This window comes from Batrachochytrium dendrobatidis (assembly GCF_000203795.2).
Source record: "Batrachochytrium dendrobatidis JAM81 unplaced genomic scaffold BATDEscaffold_2, whole genome shotgun sequence".
NCBI classification, from domain to species: Eukaryota; Fungi; Chytridiomycota; class Chytridiomycetes; order Rhizophydiales; genus Batrachochytrium; species Batrachochytrium dendrobatidis.
Genome location: NW_006281100.1, coordinates 1,394,269 through 1,420,180, shown reverse-complemented (window position 1 = coordinate 1,420,180; position 25,912 = coordinate 1,394,269). Strand labels below are relative to the sequence as shown.

At 38.4% G+C, this 25,912-nt stretch overlaps 7 protein-coding genes across 7 annotated transcripts; 1 reads left to right on the top strand and 6 right to left on the bottom strand.

Moving 5' to 3' along the window:
* Positions 1 to 1,727: 1,727 nt before the first annotated feature.
* BATDEDRAFT_23074 (uncharacterized protein) lies at positions 1,728 to 3,275 on the bottom strand (the record flags this gene model as incomplete). The annotated part of the gene is made up of 3 exons (XM_006676637.1): positions 1,728 to 1,892; positions 2,136 to 2,299; positions 2,753 to 3,275. 3 exons carry the CDS (start codon positions 3,273 to 3,275, stop codon positions 1,728 to 1,730), a joined length of 852 nt encoding a protein of 283 aa, XP_006676700.1.
* Positions 3,276 to 4,676: 1,401 nt separating this feature from the next.
* Positions 4,677 to 5,474, bottom strand: BATDEDRAFT_23073 (uncharacterized protein; the record flags this gene model as incomplete). Its single annotated transcript, XM_006676636.1, has 1 exon — positions 4,677 to 5,474. One exon carries the CDS (start codon positions 5,472 to 5,474, stop codon positions 4,677 to 4,679), a length of 798 nt encoding a protein of 265 aa, XP_006676699.1.
* Positions 5,475 to 7,471: 1,997 nt separating this feature from the next.
* Positions 7,472 to 10,553, bottom strand: BATDEDRAFT_23072 (uncharacterized protein; the record flags this gene model as incomplete). Its single annotated transcript, XM_006676635.1, has 6 exons — positions 7,472 to 7,812; positions 8,026 to 9,689; positions 9,774 to 9,940; positions 10,028 to 10,195; positions 10,304 to 10,393; positions 10,458 to 10,553. The coding sequence occupies 6 exons, from the start codon at positions 10,551 to 10,553 to the stop codon at positions 7,472 to 7,474; spliced, it is 2,526 nt and encodes an 841-aa protein (XP_006676698.1).
* Positions 10,554 to 12,286: 1,733 nt separating this feature from the next.
* BATDEDRAFT_23071 (uncharacterized protein) lies at positions 12,287 to 14,707 on the bottom strand (the record flags this gene model as incomplete). Its single annotated transcript, XM_006676634.1, has 5 exons — positions 12,287 to 12,729; positions 12,797 to 13,318; positions 13,698 to 13,833; positions 13,977 to 14,095; positions 14,149 to 14,707. 5 exons carry the CDS (start codon positions 14,705 to 14,707, stop codon positions 12,287 to 12,289), a joined length of 1,779 nt encoding a protein of 592 aa, XP_006676697.1.
* Positions 14,708 to 15,355: 648 nt separating this feature from the next.
* Positions 15,356 to 17,140, top strand: BATDEDRAFT_23070 (uncharacterized protein; the record flags this gene model as incomplete). The annotated part of the gene is made up of 7 exons (XM_006676633.1): positions 15,356 to 15,481; positions 15,719 to 15,872; positions 15,936 to 16,043; positions 16,297 to 16,362; positions 16,488 to 16,601; positions 16,789 to 16,911; positions 16,980 to 17,140. The coding sequence occupies 7 exons, from the start codon at positions 15,356 to 15,358 to the stop codon at positions 17,138 to 17,140; spliced, it is 852 nt and encodes a 283-aa protein (XP_006676696.1).
* Positions 17,141 to 17,666: 526 nt separating this feature from the next.
* Positions 17,667 to 19,109, bottom strand: BATDEDRAFT_86673 (uncharacterized protein; the record flags this gene model as incomplete). Its single annotated transcript, XM_006676886.1, has 1 exon — positions 17,667 to 19,109. One exon carries the CDS (start codon positions 19,107 to 19,109, stop codon positions 17,667 to 17,669), a length of 1,443 nt encoding a protein of 480 aa, XP_006676949.1.
* Positions 19,110 to 20,964: 1,855 nt separating this feature from the next.
* Positions 20,965 to 23,363, bottom strand: BATDEDRAFT_34483 (uncharacterized protein). Its single transcript, XM_006676755.1, has 2 exons — positions 23,059 to 23,363; positions 20,965 to 22,985 (listed from the first exon to the last, which is right to left on the bottom strand). The coding sequence occupies exons 1-2, from the start codon at positions 23,292 to 23,294 to the stop codon at positions 21,101 to 21,103; spliced, it is 2,121 nt and encodes a 706-aa protein (XP_006676818.1). The 5' UTR covers positions 23,295 to 23,363; the 3' UTR covers positions 20,965 to 21,100.
* Between the last annotated feature and the right edge of the window lie 2,549 nt (positions 23,364 to 25,912).

Here is a 25,912-nt window from a genome sequence, read left to right as displayed (position 1 = left end):
AGCAGTCTGATGATGTTTGATAGTAACTGACAACTCATTTTTATACTTTGATGGTCTTGACTGGCAATACTAATGCTTGGTATTTTTGCATCTATATGCATTGTTCTTACTAAAACACTTGATATCGAGAAAGATTAACGGGGCAAGACATATGTTCAGGGTAGATAAAGTGAAGGGTTTGTAGATTAACCAATTCATGCATTACCACGTGAACCATATCAATTGTATTTTACTATCCAACACAACATCCAACTCAAACTGCTGTGAATCCAGTTCAATCAATATGATGATTAATGGTGTATTGACATTTGTGAATTATGCCAGTCCGTATATCAAATATACAGAACATATTGGCTTGTCAATAGATAATCACTTGTCGGCTGCAGCATTGCCAGTGGTTTTATATTCATTTAATTTAGGGTCTAACACGTGGTGATTGCATAAACCCGTTTAATGATCATGTCAATTATTACAATTGTCCGGCTTGCGTGTTAATGGATTGCTTGTATACCACTATGGCTGTGTATGTCGTATGTCAGCTATGTCGGATAATTGAACGTAACAAAATGTGCTGTATTTATCCATACACTATCCAATCATCATAATTTGTTTTTTAGTAAATGGTTGTCAAGTATCTTGCTCAATTCTGCTGTTTGGTTTGTATTTTTTGAACTGGTTACTTGGCCAGATATGTCATTTCGGGTTGATGAGTTCCAACCCTATGAGTTCTGTTTGGTCAGGGTTATCATACGATTGATTTGCTGTTTGTGAGCAATGTGTTTGGATGGCAATAATGGTGTTTAAAACAGCCATTGTATAACATGTATTGACTCGAAAGCAAAATGGATCCACAAACTGTCTGGCATGTATTAGGTTTCCTTTGCGCAATATGTTGAACAGTTTGATTCTGATTCCCGGTTGTTTCAAATTGGCAAGTATAAGGCAGCCAATGCTCAGATCATAACTGGACACCAGCATGAATCCAAGTGTCGAATACAGCTTAAAAAGATTCCATTTTAAATGATTATGCAGCATCAAGATCTACACTATGCATGGCTTGATCAGCTACTCCTAAACCTGAATAACTATCGTATCTTTGATTGCATTACCAATGTCATGGACACCATACTCTTGAGTCATGTCAACATCCATGAATAATCATGTATGCTGTATAACACTGGATTACTATCGACTGAAACAACTTTTATACTCTGTTGTTGTACACGTTGCTTATTGATATATTGCACATGTTGATCTACCAAGTGATTAGTTCAATCCAGTATACTAACGACAAATGGAATCCAATACAAGATAGTGAGCATTGATAAATGTAATATTTGACAGTATAACCGAGCCTTTGTGCTTGGACGAGACGAACCACAATATAATCAATAATAATACCAACCAAGATTAACAGATTATACTAGTGTATAAAACAGTGTTGGCTGGATTGAATTGGTGATTTATTTGTTGATTTACAGTTGTTTTTTGAATGGATTTATTTAAAATAAACTCGGGTATTGAGATATGAAATGATCTCATGTGAACAGGCTGTAATCGTACAAGCATATACTGGTGATGTTACAAGTGTGTTGGTCAACTGCTGTATGGCAATCCCAGTGATGGTGTCAGAACAGTGTCTGTTACCAATGGTACGCTACCAGCACAAACTCGACTGATCCAACAGCCATATATACAAATTGTTGTCAGTTACATCGAGTGTTTGTTCAAATAGGTCGATTCAAACAGGTTGCATATAACTGACTAATCCAGCATTCATCCATTGTCAAACAACCATAATGCACAATACCACCAAGTGTGCAATTACATCCGCACCGATCAGTCGTTGTACAGTATGCATCGGTCAATGCCAAACATATGTGTGTTTGCAACTAAATTGCAGTCCATGACACATCCACACGATCCAACATGACAAATCATGTACCATGAGTCCAAGGTTGATCAAAAACATGATCATGGTAAACCCAGCATGTTGTTGCATATCAGAGTCGATATATCGAGTGACAGTTGCACACTGGTTGATGGTGCACAGCGTATCAGTCACAATACATGCACGGTATTGCATTGCAGTCATTGGATGACAGTCATTTGCAATGTGATACCGATCGACATACATCAGCATGGTGTGATGTGACCATGATCATGGTGGAATGTGTTGGAGTTGACAATCGATATACGATGCACATGACTGGAACATATATATTCGAGTGTGGTTTGGTTGGTGTCGGATTGATCATGCAATCACATCGGTGCAACGAGTGAGCGAACTGATGATGATCTGAACCCATTTCAACAACAAGTATTGACAGTCATGGATTTGCATGCATTCAATGTGTGTAGCACACCGAATGATTAGTCATGCCAGCACATAGTAGTTGATTAGTGCAATATGATCAAACCATTAGTATAATACACTATGGTTTGACAATACACGATGTTTATTGAATGAATGACATTGGATGCATGACACATGACAATTAAACCAACATGCAATACACGCTGCATTACAACATATACTGGATGTGACTGTGATGGTTCACTCAACTCCAGCAATGTAACGAATCTGGTCCATGAGTTTGTTGCCAAACATCATAATCTTGAAAAACTACACCATGCTTGGATCTTGGTAATCATTGTCATGAGCGATTGTAGAAATAATCAAAACATTTCTTGAATCCAAGATATGAATATAGGTTTGGCTCACCATCAGTAGTCATTTCTCCAGACATACCATGCTCTGCAAAGTACTCTGCAAGTGCCGATCGCAATCCAACATCTTTTTTGTACCTATTCGAATGTCTTTCAAAAAGTCGCTCCAACTGTTCTTTGAGTTGTTCAAGAATGCCATTCTGTTTAATAAACTCGGATTCAAGCTCGGCGATTCCTGACCCATGACCATCATCCATTACAGAGTCCAGTCTTTCCTTGAGCTCACCCACCAATGTTTCTTGACATGCAATGTTAGACTCTTTCTTGTTGATATATTTTGTTACTTTTTCTAGTTTATGTGTATTTTTTGCAAGTAGTTTGACCAGCATTATTCCATCAAAATCAAGTGGATGGCAATACTTTCCATACCCGTCATATGGGATAGGATATTCCGAATAGTCAGGTTCACTGACTGCATTTGCAGTGGGAATAACTGTCCAAATACTAGATTCAGCACTTGTAGTTGAGCTGGGAATGACTGGACTAGCAATAGTGACCGAGCAGACAGTCAGGACTGATGCCAATACGGCGATTGATAATTTCATTATACTGGTTTGATTGAGCAAGGTGTAATGTCATTCAACTGATTGATTTTAGATTGCATTTATACACATTAGAGTGGGCCAGATTAAAAGCATGTTGAATGGCTGCTTCAAGGGATTAGTGTTGGCTTGATGTCAAGGTAGCTTTAAAGGGAGATCCGCCTATATAATCGCCTGTTGTTGAAGCTGAAAGTTGGTATTAGGGTTAGATTTGATTAAAATATGCTGTGCAACGACATCATGCGGCAAGTATATTCTGATCACCACACGATGGTATTGAGAGCTTTGATATTCAGGTGAAGTGGTTAGTCATCAACATGCTGCACAATGATAATATGCTGTGATTATGCAATATCAGATCAGATTAGTGTTCATGTACATCATTTCGATTACAGAAAGATCAATGTTATGCACTATTAAATAAATGGCCAGTTTTATTATATCCATCAACTTGCTAATTTTGTATTACACGTTGTTTGACTGCTCATTCCCATTATGGATACATCAACTACAACTGATCAAGTAGTCGTGCCTGAACACTCAGCACACTGTCAAGAGTCACACAGCGACTCTCAATAAACTCGACTGAATACAATTCATTAGTGACAAGCTGATATTATATGTATTTTTAATGTGGTGTGTCCATGTTTGATTGTGTGATATGTTCAAGCCGTGCATGTATTGGATCAGTCCAGTGTGTATCGTAATTGTTTGATACACGATGATCACACATACTATTGCATTGGCAATACATGGTATGGATTGAATACACATTATCCAAGTGTATCAATCATGGTATGCATTGTTTGAATCCATCACTGTATATCTGGATGATCATGTCGATACTAGATACGCGATATCAACAGTTGCAATATGGTATACTGCTGCAAATACCATGATTATTACATTCCATTGGTGTGTGATCATATTGCACCAATCGACCAATATACGATCATTGGATATATCAACATGTGATAATTGACACACGACAGAGTTGATACTGCGACTGATATGTGTGATCAGTCAGGCTATTGATGCAACTATTGACACCACAATCAACGAGTCAAACCAGTCTAATTGATCGAGTTGGTCAGATCTGATATCAACACACATGACTATTGTTGGTATTGGTGTTGCATGTGTCAATACGACATGTCAAGCAATATCATATCGACACAATACACACATGCACGTCAGCATCATCAATGTGTACAACTATGCAATATACAATCAACTGTATTGTATTGTATTGGAAATACAAGTGTCAATGCATACTATGGTATGATATTGTGTCAACCAAGACTGTGTAAAATGATCAGATATAATGTGTAAATCCAAATTTATTGCAAGTTGAGTTGGGGTGATAATTGAATTGGTTGAAACCAATCCAGATTAACATTCAAATCAATCAGATTTATTGTCACATCTGAATTGCTCGGCAAACATTCTAAGGCCACTACTGAATCTGGAGACAGTACTTCGTATCCTGGCGGAAAATCTTCGTCTGGTGGAACGAGATCTAGATGACATTGCTGGTGATGGCTGCAGATCTTGCTGTTGTTGAGTACTAGAACCTTGGCCAGATTCATCAGTATGTACTGATGATTGTCCATATAATCCTTCGAGGTAAGTGCTGATAAGAGGATATGAGAGGACACGCGAAAGTTGCTCATCAAGTGGTTCACTATTGAAAGGTCCGAAAATGCGTGCCACAAGTTTTATTATGACGAGCTCCAGTTCATACTTTAGATAATCACTGTCGAATCTGCACCTTTTCTCCTTATTTTCAAGTTTGACAAGAATGCAATACTCTCCTCCAAACTTTTGCTTAAGCGTAGTCATTCTAACATCGCTATGAGGATAATTTGAATGCTCAGGGTTTTTTTGAAGCTCAAGTCTAAAGCTGTCGACCTTTTCACCCAGATACTTTACTAGGCCTCGCTGCTCACTATATTGAAGGTTTATCAATTCGCATTTTCGTGCTTGTTTATCATGGTTATACTTTTTTTCTGCATATTCCAGGAGTAGGCTCTTGATGTCATCTGAGAGTAAATCAGGACCAGCCGAGCCTATAGCGTTTGTATTAGGAGTTGACAAGGGACCATATATGATGCTTGTGGTTGCACTGGGATGAACTGGATTAGCAATAGTAACTGAGCAAGCAAGCAGGATTGATGACAATATAGTGACTGCGAATCTCATTCTATTGGCTTGATTAGGTTGCGGATGATTGTCGTTCAACTGATTGGTTTTAGACTGTATTTATGTCATTGGATGAACAGTATTAAAAGCATGCTGAGTGACAGCCGTCCTAAAAGACTAGCCTCACTATCAGGGTTTGTTATCAATGCTAAACTTTAAAGGGAGGATTTCTTTATATGACGATCAGCAATTTTTACTGGACCGCTATTCGGCTATACATTCAAATATGGTTGACTGTGTAGCTTTACACCCTTCTCCACCCTAACCCTGGCTAGTGTGCCAAGATACAGTCAAGTAGGTACAGGTCAGGACTGAATGGCTGGCATTCGATTACTACACCATCACCAATGTGGTGTGTTGTATGCTTTTCAGAGTTGTAATTGATTGGCACGATTCAACATGCTGTGGTTTAGTAATACTTTGCATTCAACTCGACATGTTTGGTCACCGCTGCACGCTATCTAGCGATTTACGAATGTTGTGTTGGCATTGCATGTTGTGTGTTACTATATCAATATCGATTGTCACTATAGTTGTATCAACCACACATCATGATCATATGTCATGGTTGACTCGTATTCTGGATTGATGCACTCATTCCATTGTATTCCATTCCATCACTCGAACACAAACATCGTATGACTTGTTGATTGCTAATACCCATATTGATCGAATACACACTACATGACACATGTCAGGTTAGCGTATACATTCCAATATATAGCACATCATGTTGCTGATACCACGCATTGTGATTCAACAGTCAATCTGTATTCGAGTTCAACTACAATTGATCGTGTCAATCATAATATACACGACCAATTGTGGTCGAGTTGATCCGACTGAATAGAGTCCGAGTCATCATGTTCATATCAAACTATTGTAAACCATGACAAGTCTATTGCACAACTCCACTCGTGTTGATTACAACATGCTATTCATAAATGTATCATATTGTCCTGTAATGACTGTGCATGACTGTACATGATTGTTTGGAACCAGTAACTCCGTTGATTGATATCCACAATATGATCCAGTAGTCGTCCAGATTGTGTGTTATATTTGGTGTGTTGGGTGATGATATCAACCTGTAGTCAAGGTTTGACTATCTGAACATGTCGGTGACTTTTTACCAACTGTGTGCAACTCGATGTCCAATATCGAGTCATGTCATTGGTCAATTGATTGGTTCAATTCATCAGTGGGTTTGCTGGATCCATGTGGTGTGCAGCACTTTCAAGAGTATGTTGAATCTGTTGAAGTATTGTAACTTTGTAAACGGATCAACATATTAACCTGAGCATGACTGTGGTGGTTATTGCAGTCGAGTCGTAAAGCTTATTCTGGCAATCATTGATGGTTTCAACAGTCATTTGAATAATTGTTTGGATGTCAGGTTACGGTATCCTGATTGACAACTCGACTCGGATACAACTTATTTGGACAATTACTGATCAATGGATTGGTCAATGAACTAGCAATCAATCAACACATTGACAGATTTGTCATTCCAAATGGAAACAACGACAATCCAGTTGTAATCCATATTGAGCCTTGAATTCAAACAGTCGTGAATCAAATCATTAATAAACTACAAAAACAGTCCAATATGCCAACTCGCATTTATCCACGACTCGATACGTGATGTTCAAATGTCTAATATTCAGACTGTGCTGATTGCAATTGTGGTTACAATTGTGGTTGTGTGTAAATATCAATCCAATACTTGATTCAATACTTGATTCAACTTGAGCATGTACAGTTTTGTAGTAATCCATTTGATCACATTGACAGAATCAAGCAATGATCTGATTCAACAACACCGAATGATGCATCCATATTACTTGTATCAATCAATTGTACACAATCAGTCAATATAATCAACAATCACTGTCATGATTGACATGATTGATTCAATTTATTCGATCCATTTAATTGCATAGATCCGACTGGCATTGCAACTCATTGTTGTAAAATCACAATCTCACAATCCATCATCAATTATCAAGATTATACACCCGCTCATATATTTCTTCGTTGTATGCCATTACGATTCGAGTTCGGTCACTTGTCAATTCATCTCGATAGTGTTTGGCTTCAGTTGGTGATTGAACACCTTGAATATACTGCGTGGCATCATTCCACAGTTCAGGCAGTATGGGTGTCTTGTCAAGACTCGAGTTGTACCATTGTGGTTGTTGTGGAGCCACATGCGCAGTCGAAACAATCCGACAGACTGAATTCACTACAAAAAATGTCAGAATCTTGCAGTGTCCTGGTTGAGTTGGATCTGCAAGTTCAAATGATTGTTCTTTGTGTTGGTATCGATTGGGATAAACTGCACATCAACCATTTGATACTTCAAGCGATCCTATATACTGATTGCGTCGTGATTCTCGATTAATAATGTCATACACATCTTTCCAATACATATCAGATGCTATTTGATAATAAAAATCAACAGCCGCGCGGTAATCGAGTTTGGGTGTGGTGATATTTTCCACGTCGTAGTAATACAGTCCAGTTGCAACAATCGATTCGTTAATTGGACCTTCAATGTACCAGTCTCCCTCGTCGTATTTAGGTTTGGATGGTGTCAGTTGAATGTTGGTGAGTTTGACAATGACTTGTAGATTACAACCACGCAGTGATACTGGCTTTGCTAATTCATATTTGGATTGGAAATGTTCTGGAAGTGTTGGTACATACACGGGACGAATGAGTTGAGTGTCTGGTTCCATACCACCACGATCTGACTGGCTTGGTGGTTTATATCCCTTTGTGCGATTGCAAATATCAATATACTTGAACCGTGGATCCATCGTTCTGATCAGACTTTCAAACATCGGGACAAAACATTTGAATATTTTGGCAATGCATTTGTACATGTCTCGATGCCATATCGGATTCAGATTGTTGATGTATGAGTTGATGGTCACACTGCCATCCTGTTCGACACGGAATTCACTCGGAAGACATTGGAACTTGCGTGATATAAACTTGGGACTGCTGTCAATGATGGGCACATTTGAAACAAGTCGAGTCGATAACAATATATCGCATGGTACCATTGTGGTGTATTTGAGTCGTATACTCAGTGGTACAATCATCGTTTGTCCATATACAACACTGTACATTGATGCATCAATTAGATTGTGCACCATTTGACCAGTGTTGTGATTTGATCCATGTTCAATATCCGATACATTTGTCATCAATCGCGTGTATACATTGTCAGGTATGCCATTGTCCAGTATATACGTCTGTTCAACAGGTCCTGGGACAATTGTGCCCAATCCATCACTGCCATTACAAACAAGCTGTTTGGCAAAAACCCCGAGTTGTTCCAATGCAAGATTAAATGTTGATGGTGATATATTCCGATCGAGTGAATCTGTCCTCCATTGCTCCACAATATGCTGGTTTGTGATATCGATCCACCACATGGGTTTGCAAAGTATACATTGCAGATACTGGATATACCGCATTTCGACAAGTGTGCGCACCTCTCCATGTTTATATCCGGCCATTCCAGATTTCATATCAATTTCGGCATTGTCATTGTATGGCCAAATGCTCGAACTAGCAGTGTAAGCCCGATTCTGGAAACACGCTTCAATGATCTGGTCAGCAACCATTTTGTCTCTGTAGTCAGCAGTGTCTGATTTTACAATAGCCGTTAGATTTTCAAATATCCCGCCTTGATCCAACTCGGTACGTATTGAACTGTCGGAATGATTGTCGGCAAAATCAACAAGTGTCATGAGTAAGTTTACAGTACCAGCACCAGAATCACACAAACGTATATCTGTACGTGAATAAATAGTGATGAATTGCTGCACAATTCCATAATCTTGAAACACCTTGATCATCTCGGTCTTGTTTGTAGATTTCTGAATCATGTCGCTGACATTATCAAACAGGCGAAAAGAGTAACCCATGCGGAGATCACACACTGATATCGTCAATTGATCAAAAACCAACGATCGTGCAAGCGATACAGGAAAGTCGTGCATTTTGGATGCAACTGTTCCAGCTATCTTGATTATGCGCATTTTTAGTCCAGAGTTGTTGCTGTATTTGATACACAAGTCGTTCAGTATTTGAATTAAACCCGACCTTATAAACTCGGCTGAAGTCACTTCATAATCTGTAACATTGTAAAAACTCTGAATAGCAGCAATACTTTGATCAACCACTTCTTGATCGACACTCCTGTATTCATGTCATGTCAATCCAACCATGTCAAATTTACCAATTATGATGACTGGACACACATTCATGCATAACACCACATACCTGAGCGTATTGACCAGTGCTGGAATGATGCCAAATTTCATTGCTTTTACTCGGTCATGACAATAAATATTCCGATACATGGTTTGAAGATTTTTGATAAACCCAACAGCAACTGAACCATTGGATGATTCCAGTCGTGAAACAAGTCTTGACAACACGATGCCAAACTAATGATATTGTTCAGTGTCAAGTATACAATCAACAAGACAATACACTGTCCAAACTGATCCAATATTGTATCATTACAAACATACATTTTCATCGTCAATACCATGGCAAACTTTCGAGAACAGGTCAATTGCCAATATGAACACTTGTTGATCGGAATCGTGAACAATAATCTCAACCATTGGCTTGATGTCAAATCCATCCTCTTGACTCCAGCGTTTATATTTGTACACCTCTGTACATGATTTCATCGCCTATATGCATATTGACACTAGATGAGTTGAATTTCAATCATTTGATCAATATCAATCATGACTTGCCGCCATTTTGACTTGACGGCTTGGTGATTGCATGAGTTGTACAATTTGGTTGCTTAGTCGTTGAGATATTTTGAACCGACCATCATAGTATACCATACTCGCAAACACTGCAGCAAACTTCATTACTTTGATCTACACAACACATGTTGATTAGTTTAGTCATGAACAATCCATTATTGTTACAATATATGAATACCTGTAAACTGGGTCGATTATACTCCAAATACTTGACTGTGATATCTTCCAGTCCAATACTCTGTAAGCGAGGCAATATAACTTTATATCCTGTCATTTCAAACCAACACAAAGTCAGCAACAGTTTGAATTCATCAATAATCCAATTGCTATTAAACCTACTGTAATCCTGTTGTTTCAGCTCCAGTATCAACACAAGCAGTCTGTCTCATATTCCATCAGCCTTGTATAGTTGAGCATCCGTTGTTAATAGTTTCAAATCTTCCAGGCGTTGAATCAACTCTTTGATGCTATCATCCAACTCCATGTTTGATAAAATTAGTAAAGTTGAATTTTGATTTGACAATTTCATTCATGCGAATGTCCGACAATTGCCAACAATTGTTTGTTTGGATTGTTGTAAAACACACAAACGAATTGTTCCATTTTAGTATTGTTTTGATCAGTTTTTTGTAACAAAATTGGATTGTTATCAAACATGCATTTAGAAATACTGTAAATTAATATTCTGAATGTGATCGTTGTAGATTTGGTTTAATAAACAAGTTAGTTTACTACAACACATGGTAATGGATTACTAAACATCATCATAAATCAAATGGACTGGACTGGAATGAAATGAGATCAATGACAATCGCATTACAAACAGTGTGTTGTGATTAAACCATCGAGTATTTCCAAATACAAACTTGAATGAAATGTCTTGCCACAAGACTGATCAACTGTATTACTGTTTACACTGTGGTATTATTGATGTATTGGAATATTTGGTGTTCAGATACACAATGATAATGGTAGTACAACTCATGGCAGTTGTACAAACCAAACGTGATTAAAGCCAATAATAATGTCAGACAAGATTGGATAATGAATTAGCATGTAAATCAACATTGACCAAGATTGATTGAAATGGTGAGATTGAGTTGGATGGTGATGAACACAACAAATGTGTGTACAGAGTTGTATTGACAACATTGACAGTCAAACACAATACATGAATGTGGGTTCAAATTTGGTGATCGTACAATGTATGACTACTAAGAGTGCACAAAGTGTAGATTCAACACTATAGTATGATTGTGTGTTATATGATGATCGTTGTTTTGATTCAAGAATCGACAGTGTTTATCCAACCAATACAGCAAATATCACCACTCAACTCAACGGGTGATCGTTTAATGGCATGTTATTGGACTGACAATTCCAAGAGTCAATTTAAACAATATTTGTAATATAAAGTTTGGATTACAATGTACATTCAAGGTTTCATTCCTGTATTCAAATGATTAAATAACTGCAGCCATATCATTCAGTCATACAAATATGTACAAATATGTACCAATCAAACAACCACAATTAAACTACACACTTTGGTAGTATACATGTAACATTGATACCAGTTTCTTGACCGTCAATTACTGCTACATGTGTCCATAGTTGTCACACACTGTTTATTCGAGATGTGCAATCTTGGATAAAATACTTGGTATACAATAGTGGATGGCCTGAAAGGATTGGTTGCTTACCGTGCCAGATTGATGCTCTGACTCGAATGAACACAATTGATGAGATTCACCCAGAATCACTGCTATATTTTGTCCAAGATTGTAAAAATGAATCAATGTCATTAAAACTGAAACTGAATAAATGGTACTTGAAAGTTGCAATGATTTGGTTGAATTTTGTGTAGTACATGCCAACATCTAGTCAGCGTTCATTTATTGCAATCAATAACTTGCTGAATTCGATAAAATCAATACTTGAACTCATGTTTTACACCTTCTACATTTATGGTTGATAAATAGTAAAATGTAAATACTAGCCAGGTTTTTAAAACTTGATTCTTGCATGAGCCGACTCGTCCAACTTTCCACCCCATTGTGACACCAATGATTCAAGTTCATCATAGCTTGCAATGCGTTTGTTGTAGCACTGTTCAATGACCTTGTTTGCCAAATCCGTCTGATCATCATTGGTACCGCAGAATATCTGTTTAATCGATGTTTTCAATGCAGAATTGACATCAATGGCCATAGAACAACCTGGATGATCATAGAGTGGACCATGAAAATACAGATAATCTGATGCAGAAACAAAATACGTTGAATCTGGAACATGGTTAATGTTAATCTGTGAATATATGCTCATCAAACCAAAAACAGAGTCCAACTTGAACTTGTTTAAAAATGCTGGCGGGTTCGGTAATTTCGATCGGAAAGTGGTCAGATCTGAGTTTGTAATATCAGAACCAAGTCGTTTTCGTTGATCCAAAACTATGATATAGCCAGTATTTTGCGCGTTTTAGAATAAAGTATATATCCACTCCTGGTCCATTCTCACCATTGATTACAATTTGCAATGTCTCGCCGCCAACCCAGTCAACGGAATAATAGCTGGTGTCTTTCCGAGTGATCATCCGTGGCATATCAGGTCCATATTGCTCGTTTGATTGGAAAACTTCAGCAATTCTGATGTGAACTTGAGTATTGAAAATACCTGAATCAAACCGCGATTCATGCAGTATATCAGACAAAGAAAGTATCGATATTCCCAATACAAGAAACGAGTTGATTCTGATACAGTAGAAACTAGCGCCAAAATACTCCCATGATGACCAACGAGTCATGTTGGAAAATGGATATTCAACGTCAAGCGACAAACCATTCAACGATGATAGGAGTGCCGCTTCAAATTGGTTTAGACCGACGCTTTGACTCAATGGCCTCTTCAAAGCCTGAACAGTGATATGGAACGGTACAATCACTTGACCATCATCTTGAATTTGACACATCCCGTTTGAAACCATTTGACTCCAAGTAAGGTTTCTTGCAGAAGGTAGCGATGATTCAGAAAACGGACAGTCTAGTGGATATGTAACAGGCGTGTTTGTAAAAGAAATCGCCAGTAGCTTCAAAATATCAGCGAGTGACAATTGATGATGCTGCAAGTTTGAAAGCGCAACCATTCTTGCCTCCCGAAAATTGTGTTCAGTTAGATCATTCGGCTTCATGGATACAACTTGTTTTGCAAACTCAGTCAGTAGTCTTGGCACTCCGCTTAGATGAAAGGCATTTTGAGCAAAGGCTTCACTGACCACGAATCCAGTGTATATCCGAAATAAAAGGACCAATGACCTCCATTGATTCCATGTGAGTTAGAAACCGGGTTGGCGTTCTCTCAATATTAGGATGTGATGATTGAGCAATACGAATCATGTTCAGGTCAGTTCCCGCCAACATACAGAAAAGTGTAAGCCTTGACACTTTAGCACGATAAGAAGAAGCACACAAGATATCCAGCAGAGAACTCAGTTCATCTTGACCGAGTTTTTGATACTCGTCAACTCCCACAAATAAAAGTATGTTGTCTCGAGTTTTCTGACTCCAATAAAGTTCAATGGTCGATAAAGCTAATTGCATTGTGAGCTCGCTTCTGTTCTTTGGTGACTTTCTACGCATCCAATCATCAAACATGTATTGCGCCTTGAAAAACGAATGGAGCAATCTCCAGGAAAATGAACATTTGATTCCAAGGAGCTTGTCAATTTTGCCATATGGGTTCGTGTCATTTCCAAAAGAAACGATGCCGAAAGTCGTTTGCCTTGAGTCTCTGTCATGTCTAAAACTGTGATAGAGCACTCTGTCATAAGTCGAGTTTTTCCCAATCCCGGCATACTCCCAATCCCGGCATACCAGTACATACAGGAACAGGTCTTAAATTCCGATCAATATTGCTACGATGTCGATAGGTGGCCATAAAGCATGATGCAATGTGCTGGAGCGATTTCTCTCGACCAGCCAGCGGAAATACAACTTTTTGATTAAGATTGGTTTGCTGCTGAGATAGCACTTGTTTGTCAGCCAAATCAACTGTAAAACTATTATTCGATCCAGAAAGCCATTCCAAGAGATCAATGGCACTCATGGGAATTTGGTTTGGATTGGAAAACTTTACAACATTCACACCACTCCTTGATTTTATAATCAGTGAATGGCCGTAAAAACCAACTGGATGTTGAATGGAGGCCAGGGGTTCATTCCAAGCAATTGCTGGACCATTCACCACATAATGGAGAGTGAGCTCGTCAACAGGAATAGCGTCAAGGAGAGGAGTGGTGGCAGTCTTGTAAGCAGCAATTAGTTTCAAAACACTATAAATTGGGGTTTTTCTCTCTAGTTCTCCATCAAAGTGAGTTTTGATTTTCACTGACTGGTTGTCAAGATATTTGATATAAAATACTTTATTTTCCATTACAATTGTGAAAGAAAAGAAACAAAAAAAGCGACTTGAATTCAAAACTTAATATTGTGTGAAGAATGAAACAAATTCACACTTTGAATATTGTCTAAACAATTTTGTGTTTATTTGTATTGTTCGATCGAGTGTCAATTCAACTCAATTGATTACATTATAATAGTATATCAATCAACGAGACCAATTTTGTTGATTGATACTCACTGATACTCGCTGATAACTTGATGAAAATGTGTCAAACCATGACTTTTATGACAACACTGTACAAACTGTACGAGTTTAAAAGATTATTGGTGAATATTGTCCAATTTGATTGTTGACTGCGTTTATTTTGGTTGGTTCGAGTTTCATTCTTTTGTCAAAAAACATCAAATGAATATCGAAACAACAAAGACAGCAACAACACAACTGTTGAATGAATACTACCAAATCAGCACTCAAGCTATACCAACACAGAGACAGAAGGAGTTGTGACAGGATGACAACAAACGAGGTTTGTTTTTGGGAATCATCCAAGAGGGAGAAACCTCACACATCACTCGACTGCACAACCTGCTGACTGCCAACCAATTTGCAGAGCAGCAGGAATTCTCAACCAAGATCCAGTTGGCAGACCCAAAACATCATTGTACATTCATTGATGACATGTTTGGGTATTACATACTGCCATTCCACAAAGACTACAACGATTCATCCAGCTGTCACACTCCAGTTTCATCAAACCCAACATCAAGAAACAACTCTGCTGATGATCTGGACTATGTTGCAAAAGTGAGTGAGCTACAGCACAAGGACTTGAACAAGGCAGTTGAAAAGAGAGACGGCGTCTGCTTGTTTTGCTGGGATAAGTTGTCCTTGCAAGGAGCACACATCATATCACAAAAGAACATTGGAATGGCATACAACAAACCATCCATCTTGTTACGAGCTGGTTTGACGCAGAAACATCAAATACAGAACGGACTGTTGTTGTGTATCAATTGACATGACCAATTTGGTAAACTAAAGCAATATGTGGATGACAAACTGGTGATCAAAGAGACGAATGATCTGACAAGTGACAAGCACAAGAAGTGGATTGAGACAATTGAAGATTTGGAAGTTATCCGCAGAACAAGGCAAAAGAGATGGACTGACAATCGACAAACAGTCGAATCCAACAGTGAAATGACATTGTGTTTCATTCACAACAATCTCACTTGACTACCAAACATGAACGCACTAGAGCTCCACAAGACAACATGTCTCATTTGGTGTATTGCTGGTGGTGTAGAATCTGACGATGAATGTTGTCCATATGATGATGATGGCTGTACTCCTGTCGATTACCAGAGTAAGCATATCGAGAAATGGATGCAATCGAGTGCTACTTTGATCATTGAAAATACTCGATAAAGTTGTGTATTCATTACAAGAGACTGGTTTCTGTTACAGCAATAGTTGGCATTGTAGTGAGTGTGAATACCAACAGTTGATGTTGACACTTTTGAATTCAAGCAATAATGAAAGCAACTCAAATGTCTCTTTCCATTGCAGTGAGACAGTTTGTCAACCAACAATGTCTCATCAATTGATGACACATTCAGATTCCAGTAATGATGTTGTTGCTACCAATGATCGTGGAACTGATAGTGCAGTCTTTTTACACTGTGGTGGGACAACTCGGTATCATGTCAATCATGTCCATCGTTGTGGAAATCACTTGTTAATCTACTCTGAATGAACAAGTCTCTTTTCCGTGTTTAATCAATGTATCTTTATATCTGCTTGAATAAAGCACTTGTTGTGATTGTTTCTATTTATTGTTCTGGAATTGTGTTTTTGCTTTCTTTACCCTTTTTTTACTCTCCTTCTCCTTCTCGAGATCGGAGTTTAATGAATAGTATTATCTGTATGTTTTCTGGTCTTTATCCTTGTTTCTTTGATAATAATCTCGATGCCATTGTCACAATTGCTCATTTTCATTTGGGTTGCAATGATTCCAATTCCGTATGCGTTCAAGATATTCATTGTGGTATTGATTTCGAAATTCATTGTATAGTATTACCCAACACAATAATTTCATGTAAATACATTAGTCTTTTCATGTAGCGGTTCAAGAGTATATTCCATTAACTCGGTAATTTCACGCTTGTTCCGACGCTCCGTTTGGATCAATGGCTGTTCTCATATTGGTGTATCAAATGCACCTGGAAAATCAAGTAATATTTTGTAATTCATAAATGTTGTACCGTTACTCGAGCTGAACTGCCTTATTGTTTTGTAGTAGATAGGAGTATCCATCTCCCGCATATATTTGATAAATGTTGGCACATATCCCTTTTGAAAAGCCTTCACTTTCAAGATTCTGACCTTGTCACCAATTCCAAAATAATCACTGAATCCAGATGCCCTACAGTATACAGAGTTTATCCCTCGTATATGGCTTGAAATGTTAAGATGTGCAGTCTATTGATTTTCACTGAGTGTGTGTGAACCCTTTATATGTGTTTGGGCTGTGATCACCAATTGTGATATCACAACCATCTCTGATGGAAGATATATAGTAATCAAAGACTCGATCATGATGTCTGAGTGAGAACTCGCATACTTTCGTTTCTCTGCTCTCCAACTTTATAAAAACGCATTTTTTCTTGTTCTTTAATAACACAATCCAACATTGGTTCATCCATTCACATCTTTGATCAACTGTGATTTACTTCTCGACTATAATGAACATCAATTTGCTGTCACATGTCCGCGATTTTCAGTCCAGACAGTTTATCCGAGATATGCAATACAGAGAATAAATATTAGGATATAACAGTAGTCGCCTTGTTAGTTGGGATTATAGCGTATAACTTGCTCATACTTGATATAAATCCACAGCAATGAATTCAATTTCCATTCATTCAAGCCATCGATTGATAACGTTGTCAATGAACATTCTTTGGAAATATTTAAAACATAAAGCAATTTATTCCGTAAACTTAGGAAAAATATGAAAGTCCTTTGGCAGACGAGGGAATTGAAATAAAGGAGTATTTCGCATTCTTTTTCTCATATCATACATGGCTATTTCTTCATCCGTCTCCAGCAAATCACGCATATTGTCTTCAGCAACCAACACCATTTGTTTCAAGACTCCAGCTTCAAATTCATCAAATGCCCATCCAGTATGTTCTGCTCGGCGTTTCTTGGTGTTCTCATCGTTGAGTAATTGGTTATAATGTTCCAAATGCTTTTGTATATAGTACATGGCGGTTAGACGGGTGAGAGGTTTTCCGCGTAGCTCCGAATCTTTCTCCATATTAGCATAGATCACTTCTCCGTCTTTACTAATCCAAATCAAGCACCACTGGTCAATAAAGTCCGATAGAACACCAACAGGGGAAGGACGACCGGGTACGTCAAACAAAGAATTTGCGGCAACGACGCATCCAATAGCTTGTGCCAAGTCGTTTGAATTGATTTCATTGGATTTCATTCGAAAAACCATCGACAGCTGGTTTCTACTAATCAGAGTACAGGCTGTTGGCATTACATATAAATCAGCCTCTCCACTCAAATGATGTGGATTGATACCGACTTCAGAGTAGAGATGAGGCCATTCGATTGAAGCCTTGGCTTGGAGGCGATAAAATGGTTCAACAAATGCCGATAGGTATCCAAGATATGCGTCTTTGTTTTTTTTATCCTTTTTGTTATTCTTTACTGGCCATTGAAATTCGTGGAATTTATCTGCAATTTTATAATCTGAATCATTGATTGAATTGACTGAGCTTGCGATAAGAGTATAGCCATCCTTTTGAATCTTGTCAATAGTGAGTTTGGATATTGACATAGTTTCTGCTTCCTGGATATAATTTGAAACAGTTTCTTGAAGTTTGCTGCTTGATTCTTGGAGTTTGCTGTCTGATTCTTGGAGTTTGCTGCTTGATTCTTGAAGTTTGCTGATATCTGCTTTGATGTCTTCAATCTGTTGTGTAAACGAAGAACTTTGTCCCGCATCAACAAAGCCTTGAATAGGACTTTTGCTACCTTGAACAAGTGTCTTTTCTTTAAGTTGAAGTAGAATAATCTGCTGTTCTCGTAGTTGCTTTTCTTCCTCTCGTAGTTGCTTCTCTTTCTCTCGCAGTTGCTTACTTTTCTCTCGCAGTTGCTCCAATGCAGCCTCTTCCTGGTTCCCGTACCTTCTCTTTTCAGCTGAACTCCAGGCAGCAAAGTCTTTCTCGAATAACAGCTCAACAGCCAACTGCTGAATAGAAACATCAACCAAGTCCTTTTTAATTGAAACGGCCTCCTTGTTTCCATACATAATTGTTTCCTCCGTAGTCCACTTTAAGAGGTCTTTTTTGTAGATATTATTAAGAACAGCAAGCTCCGCCTGTTGCTCGGCTATTTTCTCTCGAGTATTCATTTGTGATTTTTAGTTTGGGAAAGAGAAATCAACCACGGTTTCAACCTTTTAAAACCATAATCTCAGTCAGTTGTTTTACTAATAGTTCTAGCCAATTCTCAAATATTCAAAAGCAAATAAGTTTAAAAGCTTGTTTTACTCTATCCTGTGCACGCTATGATTTACTATTTCTTGGTTAATCAAATGTTCAAACTCATGAAGAAACTACTAAACTAAGGTACTGTTGAAATTGAAAGACTTGGTTGATGTTCCTATTCCGATGGAATTTAATACTACGTGGGAACACAATCAGTAACACATGTTAATTGTTGACTGAAAAATGTTAGACAATTAATAGTGTATGTTCTTGTATAAGACTTGAAGTGTTGAGATGTGCAGTCTATTGATTTTCACTGAGTGTGTGTGAACCCTTTATATGTGTTTGGGCTGTGATCACCAATTGTGATATCACAACCATCTCTGATGGAAGATATATAGTAATCAAAGACTCGACCATGATGTCTGAGTGAGAACTCGCATACTTTCGTTTCTCTGCTCTCCAACTTTATAAAAACGCATTTTTTCTTGTTCTTTAATAACACAATCCAACATTGGTTCATCCATTCACATCTTTGATCAACTGTGATTTACTTCTCGACTATAATGAACATCAATTTGCTGTCACATGTCCGCGATTTTCAGTCCAGACAGTTTATCCGAGATATGCAATACATGTGCAGTCACAATGGTATTTGTTGATTATTCAATCCAAATGATAATGATTCGTGCAGTATCTGTTCAAACATATGCCATGGTACACAATCCGTACAAATATAGTGATTTGTTGGTTGGCTCTGACAACTTGTATCAATGCACACCAACCAACACGAGCATGTTCAACAATCGGTATGTATGACTGTTGATGTGTCAATGGAATATATATAGTTGTAACATATTATACTGAATTGGTTCAGATAGTTGTCAGCATTGTAATACAGCTGCATTGCTGAATTGAACGTGTGTATCAATGGCATAGTAGATCATGCAGTGTAGCTCAGTCGATGATGTGCAGTTTATCCCACAAACTGTCTGTAGCCAAACATGTTTGAACATGTGGTTGAATACATTTTATTTTGAATAAACGAGTGCTAAGATACAGATTGTGTAATGATTTGATGCAAACAAACCATATTCGTACCGTGCAAACATTGGCTGGCAGTGTTTTTTGTCAGTTGCATCGAGTGATTGTTCAAATAGGTCGATTCAAATGGGTTGCATATGACCGACTAATCCAGCATTCATCCATTGTCAAACAACCGTAATGCACAATACCACCAAGTGTGCAATTACACCTGCACTGATCAGTCGTTGCACAGTATGCATCAGTCAATGTCAAACATATGTGTGTTTGCAACTAAATTGCAGTCCATGACACATCCACACGATCCAACATGACAAATCATGTACCGTGAGTCAGAGATTGATCAAAAACCTGATCATGGTAAACACAGCATGTTGTTGCATATCAGAGTCGATATATCAAGTGACAGTTGCACACTGGCTGATGGTGCACAACGTATCAATCACAATACATGCACGGTATTGCATTGCAGTCATTGGATGACAGTCATTTGCAATGTGATACCGATCGACATACATCAGCATGATGTGATGCGCTGAACTAGATGGTATGCAATGCTTCCTGATGAACCACTTCAATCCGTTTGTTCGTGCTTTGCTATGCACAGCTCAGAAAATATTTTTGCAGCCACTATTTCACCTACTGACAGTTTTCCTTTATTGTATCTATTGACAGCAATGTAAATATACGTGTAGCATTACCGGTAGATTTAAATGTATGTGTAATAGGTAAAAGATCAATATATAAACGAATGTTTCATTTCAAAATTCAAAGCGTCAGCCCAACATAAAATGTGGCTAATCATACAATGGCAACAAGAGTCGACTAAATACAAGAGTCGACTAAATGCAAGTCAAATAAATACAAGAGATCAAGAGCATGAAGGATCAACAGTAGAATCATCAACAAAAGAACCATCATCTTGAGCGTTTATGCCTAAACCACGTTTAGCAAATCCTTTTTGGATCTCACACAAATTAGCACCGTTATTTGCCGCCTTGTCTGCCTGGATAATTGCATCCCTTGCTTGAATAAATGTAGGATTGCAAGGTTGAAGTTTCATTCCATCAACCAAAATCTGCAAAAACACGGCATTGCCTTTTCCAGATTTAGCATCGTCTTTAAGGTTGGGAGTGAATCCAAGCTTGCCCACCATGTTCCAGTAAACTTCAAAAAGCATTGTAGCCCAAACCTCACCAACATCGTGAACTTCTCGAGTGGTACTGAGTTTACTGTATGTATGGGTGTTAATTGTCAGATCGGTGGAGTAAGGGAATTGACGGATGCCTGTTTGTAGATCATTGGTGACATAGACACCAACAGGTTTTGGGGTAGCTGCAGTATCAGATTCTACCATTTCAAGCACCAATGCAACTAGATCTGACCATCCTTCGCCCATTCCACCAGACTCGGTGCGTTGCAAACAGTTGGAGTTGCTAGGCCCACCAGTCAAACGATTTGATAAACCATGAGTCAGTTCGTGCAGCACAACACCGTTATCAAATGCAGCATCGCGTTTTGGATTGGTAGTGTCAAAAAGGAACATGCGCATAACACCAGTTCGTCCATCTGGTGGGGTATTAAAGTTGGCATTGTTTAGACCTGATCCATCCTGCACATGGGCCAAAACTGCATCATTTCCTCTTCCTTGGCCACCGATATTGGATTGTTGAAAGTTGCCAGACTGTTCATCAAATCCATATTTGAACAGGATGTCGTGATATGCATTTGTCAAAAAAAAGACATTGGTAACAGACGCATCTTTATACTCTGATGGATCTTGGTTCTTGTCATCAAATTGAAAATCGAAATCAAAGCTGTTGGCGGTGGTTAAGCCAGAGCTTGGATTGTTGGAGTTGTTGGAATTGTCGTGAGCAATTACATTGTTACCGCTAGTAATAGAGGTTGAGCCCTGAGAGTCATTTTTGTCGTGCCAGCCGAGCGGAGAAGCTTCCTTATCAAACGGATTTTGAACAAGAGTTGCTTTTGAAGCCAGTGGATCACGTCCACCAAGCGGAATGACACGGTAAGAAGTAGGTGGAATATTTCCGGTGGGTGGAGGGTTAGGCGATGGAGTGTCAGGACCAGCAGTAGGGTTGGGTGATGAAGTAGTTTGCTGAGCACGATTTTTGCGAGCTGTAGTAGTCCTGGTTCGACGAGGTCTACGAGTAGGAATGCGACGTTGTCTTTTGTCGATAACAACTAAAGACCTGCGAGTCAAACTAGTGTGAGTATCATTAGGCAAACCTTGAGGAATAATACGGCCATCTTCAGTTCGAACAGCAGATGACGACCAATCAGAAGCCCCGAGAACCTTGCCGGTTTCCTTGTCGACAAAAGCAGAAATCCACGACACGCTCAATGGTAAACTGCACTCCCAAACAGGACGCAGACTCGAGGCAGTTTTGTACAATTTGTCACTAACAGTAATTGTTTGATTGGTAATACTTTGTGCACCATGAATCACCAGTGATTCAGGGAAATTTGGATCAGGCGATGTCGTAAGCGTTTTCCCGTCGATTTGGATGCCTAATGAAGCAGCAAGAGCAACCAGAGCATCGACTGGAGAGATTGTCTTTAAACTCGAAAACCTGCCGAGATTGGGCTCAGACTGGACATTTACCCATGAACTTGTTTGGGAGATGATATTTCCGCTTTTATCAGTAGAAACCGAAGCAACTGAATTGGCAATCACAACACCATTAACTGCCTGGGTAACATAATTATGGTACACACCGCTATGGTTGTCTTGGAACCTATTTAGATAAAATATATAAAATGTTGAATTGTAGATGTACCAATTGATTTAATAAATTTTAATCAACTTACGAAGCAGATGGAACAATAGTCACTCCTGAACCAAGAGCAAGAGACTTGTGAAGGTGGTCGCTGGCAATATTTTTAAGAGTGGTCAAACTGGAAGTAGCCAGACCATTGGGAATAGTCGAGGTAAACTTGGCCACGGTTTGGGGCGAATAAAAGGCAGGCAGCGATATAATCGGAGTTGACGGAATCGCGAAAGCAGAAGTAGCAAGACCAAATACAATAGCAGCAGCAATAAACATGATTCCTATTTTAAGAGTATACAATAGTAATAATAAAAGAAATGCACTAGAAGCTAGAGACGGTTCAACTTTGAAGTAGTAGATAACGAAAGAACTAGGGTTAGATCTCGTCGATATTTATACTAATTTGTCGACGGCTGCAATCTACGCCACTAATTGCAATAGCACATGTTAGGGCGGCTCATGTGGTTCGGCACTTGTTATATTTCCACAAACTAACCCACCGCAAAGTACCCCCACCAAAAATCTGCAATGTCATGTTGCTATTCGAGATTTAGCTAGGATAGTGGTACAATCAACCACTTGACCAATCGGCTATTTGCTTTCCTAAGCATGCTTTTTCATATAAAAGTCAATGAAAATATGTAATAGCAATAACCACGTCATTTTACTTGTAATCAGTTCTAATGGAACCTGACAGAAGGGTACTTTGACTCTTCTAAGCATATAGAAATGATGTCAAGTTATCATACTGATGAGAAATATACGTGCCACTTGATATGGCCGCTCATGGCAGTAATTTGGTTTGGATATCGCCTCAACAGTTTATCGAGTCTTGAACCCAATCTAATAGAATGGGATTGTAATTCTAACTTGGTGTGTTTGATAATGCAAAAGACATCAATATATGCGAGTTTTTAATCAGATGGTGGATCTTGAGAAATCCAGGATTTGAATTAGCAACACTTTTATTGCTTTATTTTGTCTGATGCTACATACAATCCCAAAACAAATCAATCTCCACCACAATGCAAATCCATATAGATCAAATACCATTAATACATATATAGACATGTAATTTTATTCTTGAAACAATCAGATATATTTGAATAAACAGACTATAGTGCTACTGGAAAGTGGTTATAAACGCTTGTTTACAATTGATTTTGAAATATATTCTAATAGCAAACGATCTGCTCCAATTAAACAATGAGAAACTGTTTCAACATTCGAAATAATGCAAATAATTTGTATTAATAAATGGATAAAAAGTCCTGATTCACCTGTCTAGATCATACAACTTTAAGCAAGAAATTCCATTTACAGTCGTATTCACGCAATGGATTACTTTATCCTGCAGTCTTTATTTCGCTTTGGAATAAATAATGGTTAAACACTGTTAAAGACTGACTTGAATAGACATTCTCGACTCTTCAAAACACAATGTCCATCATAATACAAACTGTAGTTTTGAAAATGATATTTTTTGAACCTACCCTTTCTCTTTTTTGGCAGTCATGCATTGTATGATCACCAAGTTTGAAACTGGATATTGAGTTTGACTGTTCTGCTGTTTCCAATCCAATCCAATTCAAGTCTTGCAAACTCATTTGTTGTATTCTAAAATATCATATTCGCGCTTGAATCCAAGAAACTAATCTTGGAAATGCAACCATGCATGCTAATCATCAAGAAACCAGCAGATTTGATGGAAACATTATGCAAGACTAGCAGTTTATTATGCATTTCAACATTTTTGGTATTTCGTTTTACATGAATGCATATGTAATACTCAAACTAGCGAGTATTCTTAATTCATGTCCAGTATAATGTATACCAACGCCAAAGTTGTATGGAAGAAATACATCGACATTTCTAGACAACTCAACTAAATTCCAGCAATGCCAATTAAATGAGTGATCGCTAACAATTCAATGCTCACTGCATACACCTTCTAGTCTTGTATAGATGCTTGCCATGGAGGTCATCCAGTTGCATTAAAAGGACGGGCAGAGATTGGAGTCTGTGATTGTCAGATTCACGGAGTCTGTCGTCTTTTTCGAGGTTCTATTGCTGACTTGCCCGCTCTCAAATGCGATAACTGCAGGCTTACCATCCATTTGACTATTCATGTTCATAGAGGTCCGTCCATGGTTCGATATTTGTGCGACAACTGCGGACGAAAACAGGCGGCAACTGCTCAACTACCCGAAGCTGTATATTTGGTGCCATATATAAGCTCCATGACGTGGTCAAAGCTTCGAATGAGACAAGATAGAGCCAAATCAATGGCAAACTTGTACAAGTATCATGTTATACCAGGTAGTACTTTTTTAAAACCTCGAGTTAAATTCTATGCATTGTAATTATTATACAAGTATAAATTCCAACATTTGAATGATCTGGCAATATTAAATCTAGAAAACCATCGATGGAATAAAACGCACTGGGGATATCGATGCGAACTTTGTGCATGGCTCATTACAGGAATTAGATACCAATGCATGGAATGCCCTTCCTGGGGTAGCTTTTGTAGAGACTGTTGGACAGATCACGATTCAAATCATGCACTGTTTATCGTCAATCGGCCCATCAACAACCTTGCAATTGGTATGTGGCATTTTATTTCTGTTCAGCAGTGATAAAAGGTCGCTAACATGGTCACCATTTCAATTAAATTTTCTGACATAAAAATAGAACCACTTGCAATGCTGAGAGTTACAATGGTGGATAAAACCCACTACGAGATCAATGCATTGGAAGGCATCTCGATTCAATCGGCAGATACTGTTACCGTGCAATCCATGTCCTTGATTGAAGTACTCATGGTATATCAAGCATTAGTTTTGGGCATTGACCAACTGGATCAGACGCCCGCTTGCTGGCCTCATATTGCT

Excerpts from the sequence above, each read along its gene's own strand:
- BATDEDRAFT_34483 (XM_006676755.1), bottom strand. The coding sequence starts at position 23,294 with ATGTTTATTGCTGCTGCTATTGTATTTGGTCTTGCTACTTCTGCTTTC. Across the intron at positions 22,986-23,058 it reads ACTATTGTTCCATCTGCTTC|GTTCCAAGACAACCATAGCG; the intron begins GTAAGTTGATTA and ends TTATCTAAATAG.